This window comes from Dinoponera quadriceps, unplaced genomic scaffold (assembly GCF_001313825.1).
Source record: "Dinoponera quadriceps isolate SergipeBrazil2010 unplaced genomic scaffold, ASM131382v1 scaffold587, whole genome shotgun sequence".
Lineage (NCBI taxonomy): Eukaryota > Metazoa > Arthropoda > Insecta > Hymenoptera > Formicidae > Dinoponera > Dinoponera quadriceps.
Genome location: NW_014554777.1, coordinates 208,807 through 225,024, shown reverse-complemented (window position 1 = coordinate 225,024; position 16,218 = coordinate 208,807). Strand labels below are relative to the sequence as shown.

The 16,218-nt window shown below is 46.3% G+C and overlaps 1 protein-coding gene across 3 annotated transcripts in view; it reads right to left on the bottom strand.

The window, feature by feature from the left end:
- Window positions 1-972: 972 nt before the first annotated feature.
- Window positions 973-16,218, bottom strand: part of LOC106741756 (chaoptin-like) — a 215,958-nt gene continuing 200,712 nt past the window's right edge. For all 3 annotated transcript variants that reach the window (XM_014614054.1, XM_014614053.1, XM_014614055.1), the window contains 4 exons: window positions 13,160-13,555; window positions 8,612-11,704; window positions 5,379-5,719; window positions 973-4,050 (listed from right to left, as the gene is read on the bottom strand). In XM_014614054.1, the coding sequence (XP_014469540.1) occupies window positions 3,472-4,050; window positions 5,379-5,719; window positions 8,612-11,704; window positions 13,160-13,466 (4,320 nt within the window). In that variant the 5' untranslated portion in view covers window positions 13,467-13,555 and the 3' untranslated portion in view covers window positions 973-3,471. The remainder of the gene's footprint in view (window positions 4,051-5,378; window positions 5,720-8,611; window positions 11,705-13,159; window positions 13,556-16,218) is intronic.

Below are 16,218 nucleotides of genomic sequence, written 5' to 3'. Positions count from 1 at the left end.
AATAGTTCCATCCGCGTGCGTCGCTCATTGCTAATGCGCGGTACGTTACACCATCCGTCGTGTCACATCGACGCCGCCGTCGCCGTCGCGATAAAAGCTCCGATGATGGATCCTGGTCCGGTCGGCCTTCCGAAAATCATCGCGCCGATGCTAATTCTCAACTACGTGTTTCGCTAATTAAGAGGTCGTCGGAATCCTTACGATATTAATCCTTGTGATCGACATCCTTAACCTGTAGAATACATAGTCTCTCGAGATACGATGTGTACCTATATATACAGTCGTTTCACGTATATTCGTAGATCCTAAAAGAGCCGTAGGACGTCACCTCGGTCTCCTCGCGGCTTCCTCGTGGCGATGACGCGCATTACACGACGCAAAATATATATATATATATATATATATATGTATATCTGTATTGGAAGAGAGGGACGAAGGACCCGAATTAGAAACGGAGACTCACGTGCCTAATTGGACTTTAATTCGATCTGACTTATTTCGGCGGTTAATTAACGTCAAAATGTCGGATTAAGTATTCCTACGTTTTTGCTTTGTACTTAATTAAATCGTGTCCCCGCGTTAAAAATGTCGCCGTGCGAGTGACGATAAAAGAATCATTATTTCAGTACGTTCGTGATAAGGTGAGAGAGTTCAGCCGGCGCACAGTGGTCTGAGATTGATATCTCTTAATTAAGAGTCATTTTCCGAATTTTACCTCAAGTTGATATAAACACAGTTTTATACGTCCTGTAATCAAATAATCGTTGTTATTTCCATTCTGTTATCACTCGTCGGGAAAAGAGACGTTAAAATTGGTGATCATTCAAAGGTAATCTTTCGTCGCGTCTGTCATATTGTCCAAATTCGGCGAAATATTATATTAATTTATGCAGTGATAATAGCATTATATTTAATACGCTAAAAGAACACGCCACGAAGTAAGTGATTTTACATTATGTTGTGTTCTTCTTATTTCTACAGCGGGATAATGACTGGAGATTTGTGATTGAAATAAGCGTAACCTTACAATGGAAAAAAAGGTTTTCTTGCCAATACTTCAAGGATATTTAAGAGAATTTGAAAGTTTCTGAAAGAAAACTGCAGTTGCGTAATAATCGTCAACATTTACATTAACAAAATCTGTTATTCATTATGCATCGTTTGAAAATAACTAACCTTCTTAGATCCGTATAACGTGTCCTGTCAGATCCTATACATGATTTGGAAAGTCGGAAAATGAAAATACTCCGCTAAATTATATAAAATTCTTCCCGAAACGATATACATTTTTTTCCTATTCAAGAATATCGTAAGAGAAGGAATCCTATTCTTTCTTCATGATATTCTTGAATAGGGGAAAAAGTCGACCGAATATCATTCCGGGGAGGATCACGCTCCTTTATAAGAAGCTGTTCATAAAAAATATGGATATTATATTTCGTATTTATCCAAAAAAAAAAGAAAAAAAAACATGAGAAACGTTGAATCGCTTGCAAATAGTCGCCCCTCTCTTTTAAAGCCACTTTCTGCGCGTAACAAGGTCATTTCCAGCAGGATTCCGAGTTTCGGGCAAAATTTTTTATCCTCAGACCACCTGTGCGGCGAGGGGTTCGGATGGAGAATCGCTTACAAAGAGCCGCAAAGAGCCGCGCTCCGTTGCCACCGCTGCCGCCGGGAGCGGGGACAAGCACGTTCTTTAACATTTACACTTCCTCCACATTCTTTATCCTCTTATCACACCGGGAGAATCTGAGTCGCGCGATCGATCGCGCGTACACAGGGACGAGCGATTTTTCGCGTCCCATTTTCCCGCCGTGATCTGCCGCCGTCGCCCAATCGGAAATTGATGGTACCGTCGCGGGCGTCCGCCGCAAAATGGCATGCCATTTTGCGACATCGGCGCGTGGTGACGTCCTAAACCGCGCGGTTTGCCGAGCCATTAAGAAAACACAATAGCCACTTCACGTCCCGCCACCGCCCCCGGTTCGGCCGACCCTGCCCGCGAATGGAGGCTGGATGATATGTAATAGCGCGGTGTTTAGTCGTAAATCGTTCGGCAAATGCCGCGCTTCGTGTTACACGAGATGAAGTCTACCTACCGTATCTCGCCCTCATCGCCGTGGGCTTATAGTTGTCGTTTTCGCGGACGCGCGCGACTCTCTCGAAATCTCGCGTGTCTCTCGCGCACTCGAGAAAATTTCATACTCCTCCTCGAAGGAGACAGAGAGAGAGAGAGAGAGAGAACGCATTGCGACGCGCCAGCGATGCGCTTCCTCCGAAAAGCACAGCGGATGAATAGCACCCGCGGATGCTCGCGAGACGATCGATCGATCCTTCGCGAACAAAGTGACAGCCCGCCTCTGTACTTACAACGGCTCTCCTCCATCGCCGTATCGGCGGATATTCCGACCGGTCGACGCGCTTCCCCGGTCTTCCGGATCGCGCGCGGATCGATCCTGTTCGGCGCGACGACGACGCTCCGCATATCGCGTCGTTTAATATTTCAAAAGTCCCGATTTATTAAGCGACCGACGAATTTCGAGCGCAGCTCGATCGATGCCCGAACACGGCATAATTTATCGTTCCCGATGGAGGATCAGAGAGAAAGATACGCGCAGTACGATACATCTCGTCTTGCTCAAAGACAATTTTTCCGAGAGCACGAGAACTCGCTCTCTCGCGTGCGGCTCGCGTGCGCGTATCGCTCGTGTATTACCGAAAGCAATTTCCTGTTCTATACAGCTCTCGCGGGGACCGCTCCCGTCCGTCCGATCTATCGTCGCAATATGACGCGCCTCCCCTCTCTCCCCCTCTCGCCGCGGGGGTGATTAAAGTTACTTGGAACGAAATTTAGACTCGTAGAAAATCCCTTATAAAATGCTCCGCTACTTAATCGATAAGACTTCCCATTCGCGCGTCTCGCATTCTCTCACGTAAATGTATTCACTCGCTCTACGCTCTCGGATTCGCTCGAACTCTTCTTCTTCGTTGCTGTGTGAACGTGATGATTCGCGATGCCGCCGGCTTGGCCGGACGCCGGTTGAGCGACGACGCGTCTCATCGTCTCCGGGGATGTAACGGTGAAAATATGTTTCCGTTGTACGCGCGTGTGTTCGTTAGTTTAGTATTTTTGTGTATGTGTGCGTGTGTGTGTGTGTGTGCGTAGCACTTTGAGTGCGTGTCACACCTCCGAGTGGCAGGAGCGCGCGCCGCCGTGATCACGACTGTCCGAGTCTCGATTTCGCGAGACCCCGCGGCGGCGTCACGCCGAATTGCGAGAATTCGAATATAACAGTCCGTGCGAGAGACTCTCTGGTTTGCTTTTTTTTTCTCTTTTTGGCGTATAGATTCGAAACTTCCGCGAGTCGCGGGAGTCCCCCGATTCCCGGTCAACACGCTCGAACCGACGAAGTGATTCGGGCCTGCTCACACGTTCGAGACTTCCACGAGTCGGGAGTTCCGCGACTTTTCTCATACGTTCAGCGTGGTGTTGCCCATGCTGCCGATGAAACTCGGGTGCTGGCCGTCTTGAATGCTGGTCTGCCTGGCGACCGCCTGGTGGCCGGCCTCGCCGCTTTGTATGCTGAAGTGCCGGTACGATATGTACTCGGGCGGTATCGGCTGTTGCTCCCGCTTCACCGCCTCCCTTTGTTTCTTGACCTTGAGATAGCCGAGCACGGAGACCAGCAGCAGGAAGACGACGAAGCCCATACAGCAGCCGACTATCAGGCCGAGCCGTCGCGTCAGGAAGCTGCTTACACTGCCGACGTCGCCCATGGCCGATCCGTCGCTGCTGATTATCGCGTCCGGCGCGTCCAGCGTTTTCACCTCGGTGCAGCGGCTGGTGGACGAGTCGGTCATCTGCGAGCTCGGCGTGGACGCGAGGATCTCGATCTGCGAGAAATTCAGCTGCTCCGCGTTCGGGTTCTCCTCGACGCGCGGTGTCATCCAATTACCGAGGCCGAACACGCAGATCAGGTAGCGGGTGTTCGACGACAGCTTCGACAGTTTCACCGAGCGCGCGCTGGGCTCGAGTATTTTGGCACGTACCTGAAATCCGAAGGGAGCTAGTTTGAAGGCGACCGCGTCCCCGAGATCTTCGTTTAAGGTCGGGGCGAGGAGAAAGAGAGAGAGAGAGAGGGCGATATTAACGCGTCCTTCGAGTGATAATTAAAACGGTAATAAATTTGCGGCAAATATATACACAGAAAATAATGCTAGAATCAAGTAAATGTAATTACCTGTATTTCAGCCCCTTAAATCAAGCAAGATTTTTATCAATTTAAACATATTTTAATGGCTTGTAATAAATGTCTGTTTTAATGTGGCAGTGCCTTAATTTGTGAACGAATTATTGAATGCAAGTAAATGATTCTTAACTTAAGAGGATATTAATCAGAATTATGTAATACCTATTTTCAGTGAAGAAACTCAGTGATTTTAAACTTAGGCCTTTCCGTCCGTTAAATATTTTCCAAAAGTAAATTTCATAGCGATTGTTTTAATACAAGTAAATGTCTACTTGTACCAAGGAAATATCATGTTATATCTTATATAGTCCATTATAGTCTACTTTTAGTACATACTTTTCCAAAGAGTTTTGGAGTAACCACTTTACCGCGGATTGAGCCAATATCACTCGGATGCAGCACAGTTTTCTTTCAGTGTAACAAACGTATAAAAGTGTGCAAAAAAATATATCAAAAAAGCCGCAACGATCGACGAACGTATATCAGATATTTCAGTTTTACATTTTATATTACATGTTAACGTTCTTCTCTAGATATCGCTCCGTGAAAGATTCATTACCGTCGTGGGGAAATCATTACGCGGAATTCTCTGTGATAGACGTCGGGGATTGCGCGAGATATACGCTGCATATGTACACACACACACACGCACACACACGCACACACACACACACAAAATATCACCATTATTCACCAATTTCAGAAATTACAGAAAACAGATTCGATTTCTTGCAGAGCGACAAAAGCGATTAATCCGATCGATACGTTGCGCGCCGCGCTTTTTTCGCGCGCTCGCGCGATCAATCGCCGGTGGATGTGATGACACGTTTTTGTAAAGGATGAATTAGAGTCTCGTCGACGAGAGAGAGCGTCCTCCACCCCCGTCCTCTCTTCCCCAACCCTCCTTCGGCTTTTACTATCGATTGAATTAAGCGCCGTTTACACTTTACACGCGCGCTTTACACCTAGCCTAACCCTCTTTCTCTTTCTCTCTCTCTCTGTCTCCTTCTCTCTCTCTCTCTCTCTCTCTCTCTCTCCTTCTCTCTCTCGTCCGTCGATTTATACCCCTACCCAACTATTGTCGGCGCGACGTACAATAAGCTCGCAAGCTCGTCTGCTTTTTAGTACCTCGTCGACGTTGTCCAACGCGTGATAGGCCACCTGGTAGCCCCGCAGGCCGGAGTGATTCCTGCTCTGCCACGACACCAGCACGGAGAACGGCTGGATGTCCTGGATCGCCAGTTTCAGGACCAACGGCGCGGAGCAGAAGGCGTGGGGGTCCAGGTCGAGGAACACCAGTCCGCGCAGCTCCGGCGGCTGCTCGCACCGCAGCAGACCGCCGTCCACGTCGTTCACCCTTAGTCCTCCACCCCCGCGATTTCGGCTCATCCCGCCGCCGACCAGCTTCTGATGGTCGCGCAGCCATTCCCAGAGCTCCTGGGACTCGCAGTCGCAGTGCAGCGGATTCTCTGCGCGCATTTAATACCCGCGATTATCCCGGGGGAGTCGCCGACAGTCCCTTCCCTCCCCTCTCCTCCGTCTGTTTCCCTCTTTCCCCTCTTTCTCCCTCTCTCTCTCTCTTTCGATATTTATGGACGATTTCCGCCCGTCGTTCCCCGAGGAGGCTCGCCGCGAAACTTTTTACCGCAGCCTGCGCACAATCGTCACGAACGTCTCGAGAATCGCGGAAGAATCGCTTATTGGATTCGCCGCGCGATGTTTACCGCAGCCTGAATTACACGGCGACGCTACGATACAGGATGATTCAGAACAACCTCTCGTCCTTCGAAAGGCATATTCCTGACTCGATTCTGCGACGACCTCCCACGAATGTTCCATAGACGTCCTAGGAACGTCTCGGGAATATCGAATGTCTCCGGTACGTTCCTAGAATGTGTTTTGAGCATTTGTGCTGTATAGGTTTTCCTCTACCAAAACTTTGTTTGAAGCTTGGCTTACGGATTGCAAAGGAAAATAATTTGCTTGTTACGGATCGGGTTGCAGGAGGCAGGGAAGAGCAGCGCAATTCACTGTCAGACGCGCGCGCTTGTCATCAAGCTAAACGAAACACTAAAATATTTAAAGTATGAGTGAATGTGTGACCAAGGTCCGCATTAACAGCCGTTACTTTAAGCTTATGTTACGTGTGAGATATTCAGGCCGGAATTCAGAGTTAGGTCTGAGATTTGTCAGTGAAATTTTACGATACACGTGTACATTACATTTGTAATCGCGATTCAGCTGGAAAAGATCTCCAACTCTAAATATAAATCTGAAATACTTCATCTGAGACATATTTCAAGTGACGACTATTAATATGGATCTAAGGCCGGTATTCATAATCGGATCTTATATATAAGACCGTCTTAAGTTCATCTTCGGATGCTGCATCCATCGGGCGATTTAATATTTCTCATTGGCTACGGGACATCTGAAGATGAACTTAAGACGGTCTTAAGTAAGATCTGACTATAAATACCGGCCCCTGAGGTACAGAGAGATAGAGAGGAAGAACGTGCTTGCAAATATGTGCGCATACCATCGTCTATAGCGCTTCAAGCGCTCTACATGAGCTCCCGCGTCTGACGGTAAGTTGCACCGCCCTTACCTACTTCCTGTACCGGATCCGCGCGATGAGTCAACTATTTCTTTGTGTATTTCATGTATAATTCAAGAACGAAGCTTCGGACAACATTTCGCAAGAGGAAAAGTAGTCTCGGAATCCAACCGGGAATATATATTTCGAAGGACAAGTGGTTGTCCTGAATCACCCTGTATACGTACAGCACGCGCACAGAGTCCTCGCGATGAATAGCCCCGTGATGTCTCGTGTAACGTTGGCTCGCTGCGATTGTGTAGCGGCTCTCTCTCTCTCTCTCTCTATCTCTCTTTCTCTGTATTTATATCGTTCACTCGATGTCGAGGAGCTCCCGAGTGTAACTACCCGTGGGGCTATTTTCGACCGGGTCGAATTCACTCGCATGCGAAGACTCGTCGTCGGCGGTGAGTTTTGCATGCGACCAATCGTCGGCCGAGATTGCTATTGTCGAACGTGGTGCAACATGATCCGTGTGAATAGCAGCACATGTGCGCACGAGCAATATCGTATGGGGGGCTAAGGAAAAAGTTTTGATGCCGGTGTCGATCCGCAATAACAATCCCGAGATACGCGAATCATTTGCGCGGGGAACGATAACTCCGCCGGTTCCACGGGACGCGACGGAATGGGAACAGAGAGGGCGTAGCATTGCCGCGCAGTTTTCATAGATAACTGCAAGTGGTAGAAATTAGAAGAGGTATTGCGAAATTTATCTGATGATAAACAATCAATAAGAACGATAGGCTATCTTGAATCGATAGAATTATTCTGATACCACTTCGACGCTCTTGAAGAGAATAGTTTGCTCCTGCTTGAGTAGTTTATAGACTACGCAGAAAAAAGCGCTTGATTCAAGTAAATAATTATTCCAATGCTCTTTAGCAAATTTTATTTCCAAATTATTTAACAAAAATTAGGATTGAGTAATTGTTTACTTGATCTGAATACAATATTTTCCAAGTAAATTATCCAAATAAAATATTTACCTGGTTCAAATTTACTGAATCCAAGTAAATGTTTGCTAAGTATTGCAATAATTATTTATTTGAATCTAGCACTTTTTTCTGTGTGCCAAAAACCGATTTCGACGATACTGATACTCGTTAGCTTCTCTACAGATTTAACGTTTCAATGTTACTTTTAAATAATTTATTTCGACGCCAAAATAGCGAAAAGAGAAATTAAAACATTATCAGAGTGAAAGTGAGAATAAATTATATTATCGGAGCTTAAATTGAACTTATTTCGCTATTTTAGCTCCTGCTGCGTCGTAAAATTTAATACAGGAACAAAATTTCGACTCGGTTATAGGAGCTGTCGTTTATGTTCGGCACGATAATTGAAATCCAACGGGAGAATAAGTCAATGTTCGAGGAATTTACACACGGGGGAATAATTATTAAAAGTAATTATTAAAAGCATTATTCGCAAGATGAAAGGTCAGTTCGACGTGACAAGTGGCTATTGTACAATATTCCACGCGTGCGTTGGTAGTCTGGAAAATAAGTTCAGCTCATCGCCGAATAATTTAATCCTCCCGCCGGAGAGATTTAAATGATCATGTTCAATATCCGGCAACGGCTCTGATAGCCTATCATTCTTACCGATTGATCAAAATTAATTAATTGCGCGGTATCGCTCGTTAATCCCCGGTAATTTTCCCCGCGGGCTGTCGTCGCTGGAGCGACGGGAATGTCCGTGCGAAATGTAACGAGCGCCGGTCGAAATCGAAAGATTATAAATAAAGCGAGTCGGTACTTACCCTCGGCCCGTAAACTCCGTATTTGCGTTTCGAGAGGTCGAAAGGCATTCAGTGGCAAGCTCGCCAAGTAGTTTCTACTTAGATCTAAAATCCAGAGCTTCTTTAGGGGCTTGAACGCGTCCGGCGAGATCGACGATATCCAGTTGCCGTAGAGATGCAGCTCCGCCAGATTTTCCAGGTGCTGAAACGTGCTCTTTCCCACTCCGCTTATCTGATTGTACGAGAGATCGAGCACTTGTAAAGCCTTGAGGTCGAGCGGGAAGTCCTCGAGCTCTTTCAAACGGTTGTGCGTGAGATTCAGCAGGCGCAGATGCTCCAGCCCTTTCAGCCTCTCCTGCGGCAGCAGCTCCAGCTCGTTCACGCTGAGATCCAGCGTCAGTAAATTGGGAAGACTTCGAAACGCGCTGGGCGACACCCGGGATATCATGTTGCTGCCCATGAAGAGGTGCATCAGCGCGGGAAACGCCTCGAAGTCTTGGCTGGTGACGATCGTCAGGTTCGTGCCGGATATGTGGATTTCCTGCAGGGCCGGATACTTCGCCTCCGAGCTGATCTCGTGTATTCTCACGAGGGGATTCGCGGTGACGTTCAGCCAGGCCAGCCCGGGGATATTTTGCGCCGTGAGCGCTACCGCGGGTATCTGCCGGAATTTGTTGGCCGCCAGCTCGATCTTCCTCAGCATGTTCGAGCGGGCGAAGAAGTTGGCAGGCAGGGCCGCCAAGTGGTTGTGGCTCAGGTCGACGGACACCAGGCGGGAGAAATTGACGGCGGCGAAGCCGGTGAGTGACATAATGCAGTTGCCGCGCAGGTCGAGCTCCCGCAGGCTGGCCAGTCCGTTCAGCCGCGACATGTCCACCTGCAGGAGCACGTTGTTGGCCAGCGAGAGGAACTCCACCGTGGTAGCGTTCGCGAACACGTCGTACGGCACCTCTTGGAACATGTTGCCGTCGAGCTTGACCTCCTTGAGCGCCTCCAGGCCTAGGAACAGCGTCGCCGGTAGCGCCCTGAGCAAATTGTTGCTGAGCAACAGCTTCCCCAGATTCTTGTTCTTCGCGAAGATCTCGGCCGGCATCCTGTAGATCTGCGACGAGTCCATCGCGAGATGCTGCAGGGACGGCAGCCCGTCCAGGGAGTTACCGTTGATCTGGCTGAAGTTGTTGTACGATATTCGCAGGACCCTCAGTCCCGGTATGTCGAGACGGTCCAGGGCGGTGGCAGTGAAGTGGTTGTGTTCGAGATTCAGCTCGTAGAGATTGTTCAGTCCGCGAAATGCGCCGTTCTCGATCACGGTGACGGTGCAATTCTTCAGGTTGAGCGTCCGGATCGGCAGGCCCTCCTGGAAGATCTTGTCGTGCAGCACGTTCAGATGATTGTTCGCCAAGTCGAGGACGCGCAGTCGCTTGAGGGCGGTCAGGGCGTAAGGGTCCAGCCGTCGCAGGCCGTTGTCCTGCAGGTAGAGCTCCTCGAGCTCGTGCAGCTCCGAGAAGGTCTTTACGGTCACGTGGCTCAGCCGGTTCATGCTGAGCTCGAGGAACTTGAGCGCCTGCATCGGCTTGAACGCGGTGTCCTCTATCCGCGAGATCGAGTTATTGGTGAGGTACAGCCGCTCGACCAGCAAGAGGTCCCGGAACAGAGGCGCCTGCAGACGCGTCAGCCTGTTGTGCCCGAGCCACATGATCCTGACCGAGGCTTGGCCTCTCAACGAGTCATTATGCAAGACACCGAGGCCGTTATTGTCCAGCTGAATGGACACCAAGGAGCTACCGCTGTTCTCGCTCTGGCCTGCGTCGTTGGACACCTGAAACACGTCGCCGAGCACCGCCAGGAGGTTGCCCTGCAGGTTCACGTGCTGCAGACTGTGCAGGGACCTCAACGCGCCGGTCTCCATGTCCGTGATGGCGTTGTTCTGCAGGTGCAGCTCGAGCAACGACGGCAACGGCGCGAACACGCCGCGCTTCACCTCGGTGATCTGATTGTCCTGCAGCCGCAGCTCGCGCAGCTGCTTCGCCCTGGCGAACGTGCCGACCTCGAGCTCGCGGATGTTGTTGCCGTCCAGCGAGAGCGTCGACAGGTTCTCGCAGTGCTCGAGGAAGTCGCGCGGCACCTTCTCGATGTAGTTGCCGCTGAGGTGGAGCTGCGCCAGCTGACTCAGCGTCGCCAAGCCGTGCGCGTCGATCCGTCTGATGGCGTTCTGCTGCAGGTACACGACCGACAAGCTGCTGCTGCCGGCGAACGTCTCCGCCGGTATCTCCAGGATGTTGTTCTCCGCGAGGAAGAGCTCCTTCAGCTCGGGCAGCCGCGAGAACACGCCGCGGATGTAGTGTATGTGATTGTGGCTGAGATCGATCGACCTGAGCTTTTGATTGGCACGGAAGGTAGCCACGTCGAGGAACACGATCTTGTTGTGGCTGAGATCGATCGATTCGAGATCGATCAACGATATGAAGGCATCCTTGTCCACCGACTCGACCGCGTTGTAGTAAAGGGACAGGGTCTTCAGGGACGGACAGCAGCGAAAGCAGTTGAGCGGTATGTCCTTGAAGTTGTTGCTACTGAGATCGAGGAAGTTCAAAGCGTCCAGCCTGGAATAGCCGTCCTCCGGCAGCTGGGACACTTCGTTCCACGCGAGCCTCAAGGACGTGAGGTGTTCCAGTCGTCTCAGGGAAGTCATGGGGAACACCCGGATCTTGTTCTCCGCCAGGTCCAGGTCTTTCAGCATGCCTTCGAGCCCGGCGAAGGCGTACTCGGAGATTTTCACGATTTGATTGCCCTTCAGGTTCAGTTTAATTAAGGAGAGCCCGTAGAAGCTGAAGCTCGGCAGCTCTTGAACGAGGTTAGCCTCTAGATCCAGCGCTTTGAGTAGGCTCAGCGAGGCCAGTGCCTTTTGAGGTACGTGAGGTAGTCGGCCGGATACGAGTGCCAAGGATTCCAGGCTTTTGCTTAGTCGCTCAAAAGCATTCTCGCTTATCTCGCGGATCGCGGAATGCGATATTTGCAGATGCCTAATTTGCGAGCCCGTCGGGAAAGCGGCGGACCGAAGTTCCTCTACTTTTCGATCTAATTCGTACACGCTCAACGATTGCACGAGCGCGCCTGAAACAATCGCCGGATAACTCGTTTAAAATCGAACCGTTCGCACCCGCTTTGAGGGAGTTTTTATTCCCTCACCGCGGGTTACTATAAGCGATACCCGTCCTTTGTTTTACATCATGCATTTTTTTTCTCGCGCACGAGTAAGAAATCAGAGGAGATCGCAATGTGAGAACTTCCGCTATTAAGAAGGGAAAATTTACAAGGCGTATGTAAGGTTTAACGGGATTCCACTCGCATCGAGTATGTAACTTAATATCCAAGATTTGACACACGAGAGTCTCAATTTCATGAATTCCCCAGAGCGTTACGGAGAGTTAAAAATGTATGAGACAATCGTCTCGTTCATTATTAATTCTCCGTAACGCTCCGAAAAATGTCGTATTAAACATTATTTTTGCACATAGCAAAATTAATCCAAGACGTCTTATATATCTTTTACTACTATAGGCTGATATATGTCGAAATTATATTAATTTCCTAAAAAATATATAAGTATATGAATTATTAATATTAATTTAAGTTTCTTTGAAAAATACGCAAGTATATGTATTGGAATATAATAATTTTCTAGAAATATGCGAGGGTTATATTTAAGGATTCGGAAGCAAAAGTTATAAAAAAGTGCCGCAGTTCATCGATCGCATTTGTATAGGTACCATTATCAAAATATTTCACCGTTTTTAGTCCGCGAAAACTGTTGGTTGGAACATTAAAAGCGTGCATTCGGCTGAATAAGTATGACCCCATTTTTAGACCGGAAAAGGGCATTTTCCGCAGTAACAAAAGGGTTATAAACGATCGTATACGAGTATATTCGGATGGTATTATCGAGTATTTTTGAGTAGTAACACAAACGTAAGGTAAATGTATATTTCAAAACAGCAATAAATGCATGCGACTCTTTAATGTGTTTCTCATTGTATTGAAACGAAACTGAATAAAACAGGAACACGCGCACAGGCAAATATTCCTTGTTCAAGATAACTATTGCTTGAAAGAAAAAAAAAGTCAACTGAGTAATTGCTTTTCTTCGCAGTAGAAGTAATCTTTTTCTCTTTGTATTAACGTGCTGCCACTCATCGGCTAGAAAACGAACAGTGAAGCTGAGCAATCTTTTTCAAAATACTCATGTGAACTCGTCATATTGCTTCGTTTAGTGGACTGCGCGTGTCTGAGAGTGCAAGAAACACATAAATGATAAAACAGATTAAAAACGGATTATACGAGAAGTATAAACGGCGAAATATTTGTATAAGAATACCGAATGGTCTCTCGAGAGCATCCTTTTCCCTTTTTCATCTCGAGTCACACGACTGCTGCCACGTCTGTCGGCGCGATATTAGTATGTCCCACGGATGTGTTGCGAATACGACTGTTTCTACTTATGTATGCGAGAGGAATACGTGTTCTCCGTGCTGTTCCGTGCTTTTTGCGTGTCGCATCATGGACGGTTACCTTCACCGCCGGCGGCATGTATCACGCCGGACAAAGCGTTCCTGAGGGACTCCTCGGTGGCACCTGCGCACTCCAGGAACAGACCGCCGTTCTCGAAGTTGTAGCACGGGCAACCGGGTATCGTGTCCGGTGGCGGGCACTTGGCGCACCTCGCTTCTTGCGTCGCCATGCAGGCCGCCAATATCACCGAGTAGATGATGCGAAAGCCGTCCCGACGACGATTCCACGTGCGATTATCGCGTGCCTTGCACGACGGGGTCGACGGTTGTCGCGACTTTCGCCTGGTCCGTGGCCGCGTCGTCCACATATTATTATTATCGCGCCGCTACGTTCCCGGCTCGTCTCGATTCGTTCATCGTTTCTCGCGCCGACACCCGGATTTCACCGCCGCGGCTTCTGAAAAGTTGCGTGAAAAACGCAATAATGAAACGGGTGAAATTATTAATCAGGCTTGATACGTGACGCGGCTCGCATGCAAATATTTAGAAGTGTCTTGTACTACTTTTACAAGCTTGAAATATATTGTAAAACAGCTAAAAATACGGGACAGTTTTGACTTGCGCAAATATTTAGAAGTGTCTCGCACCACTTTTACGAGCTTTAAATATATTGTAAAACAGCTAAAAATACGAGACACTGTCGTGAATTGCGCAAATATTTAAAAGTGTCTCGCACCACTTTTATAGACTTTAAATATCTTATAAAACAGCTAAGAATACGAGACACACTGTTTTGACATGTGCTCTCGCACATTTGGCAGTCGGAACGATTCCTTCAAGGTAATTCGTAGAAATCGATTATGCGCGAATATTTTTGCGCGTCACATATGTCAAGTTGTGAAATAATTGTAAAATAATTGTATATAACAAAATGTCTTATATCAAAATTTCATGATATTTAATATACTTTGTAAATCTGCGTTTTTCAAAAAATATATTTTTCAATATATCTTTATATCTTATTATTATTTTTACAAGTCTCAAATTTTTCGCAAAAGAACAAGAGTTCAAGATAATTTTACCTTAAATTTATTCATGTATAATATAATCACGTTATGTTTTAAATATTATATTCTTGGAATTGAAAATACTGTCATAAATGGCGTTATAAATGGTTACAGATACGCCGAGTTGACGCGCGTTATTATTCATATTTCAAGAAATGCAATTTCAGAAAATAATTTTATTATATATGTTTGAACTTTTTATGGCAAAAATAGTTTTGGGGCGATTCATATATTTAGGTTTCATCACATACTTAAGATCGTTTTAAATTTATTTTTAAATGCTACATAGCCAAATAACTCTTGTAGCATCTTAAAAAAATAATTTAAAACGATTTTATATATAAGAATGAAATATAAATATTGCCTTTTTACCTTTTGTCTTTACGAACAAGGAAAATTGTTCATGTAAGTACACAACAACAACGTCACACACAACGACATGTCAGACGGTCGAAAATTTTTCTTAAGAAAGTAGTACAAGTCAGCGACAAGTTAGACTATCTAAATTTTTTCGAACTTGGTGTGTTTTCTTTCAGATAATAGTTGACTCAACTACGGATATAAAATGGAGAGGATTGATAATAAATATGTAAATATGTGTTTGAATAATAGAAAAGTACTAATTGTGCCGATATAGAGAAAGTTACAATATTAGATATTATAATTTACATATTATAGTAGTAACAATACATTAATAACATAACAATAAAGTAACGATACATTAATAATATAACAGTAATAATATAATGAATAGTAATCATACAGTATAATAGAAATAATATGTACGTATAAACATAATGGCAAAAATAATAATGATAATGGTAAATGATAATATAGATCATCTTTCTTTAACGAGTGTCAAAATTTATGCAATTGCAACCTTTTATATAAATAAAACACATCTTACGTTTGTTTTGTTTCATTATAAAATTTTTAGTAATATTAGTAATATAATATAATAATTTTTAGTAAAATCCGACGTTATATAATTTTTTAGTTAGCACATAATAATTCAACAAATAATTATAATCTTGAAATTTCGGAAAACAAACTGTTTTTCTTCATTTTCCACCAATTTTTTTATTTTTTGCACGCACTTTTTCGAATATTTCGAAAAGGGAAATTTATGCATTTATTATTTCCAGACTGTCTCGTCCCATGTATTCGAAATTTATTATTGAGATTTATATCTCATTTTTGTAACAATTTTTCTCTTATTATAACAATAAAATCTCGTAGATTCTATTTCCATCTTCTTCTCTCGGAAATCGCAAATGCCGTAACTTGTTTCACCTGAGCTGCAGTTGCTCCTACGAAAGGATATGATCATCCCGTCTCTAATGATGAAGTCTACGTACATATATACTCCCACCTTCGGACAAACCTCGATTTTCAACAAAAGAGGGTTCGGTCCTGCGGGACCGAAAAGCCCATCGGAGACGCAACGTTCTTAAGAGGGAAGAGAGGATAAAAAGAAAAAAGAGGAAAAAGAAAACAAAAGTTCAACAGCGTCGTTTGATCAGTGGACTCAGTTCCGACGTCCCGTTCAAAGGACACCGATCTCGAAAGATCAGTCGTGACGGTCGTAATTTAATGCCCGCGGTAAATCTCCGCGGCCTCCGGAATCCCGTCACACAGCAGCCGTGACCCCCCGCGATCGGAAAAATATGACCGGATTGGGCGGTCGCCAGATGGTGTCTTAAGATGCTCGGTGTGACGCGCGTGGAGCGGGTCACGTGTAGGGGACACGATCGAGAATACGAAGTGGTAAATGGGTGTCGATTTCCACCGTGCTGCGCCGTGTACGGCACGTCATTCTTTGAATAACTTTGTTAGGGTCGCGCTTGCAGGCGAGGTAACGTTAGGTCATTGGCTGCACCGGAGTAGAAAAATCAATATACCCGCGACTCCTCTATGCTAGCGGGGAGATTTGATTTTTTTATCCGCCGTCGCGCTCTCGTCGCCGGCCGTGATTAGATTCCCGTATAATTCCCGCCGTCCCGTCGGTTATCTCCTCGCGATATATACATCGTCATTAATTAATACCACTTTT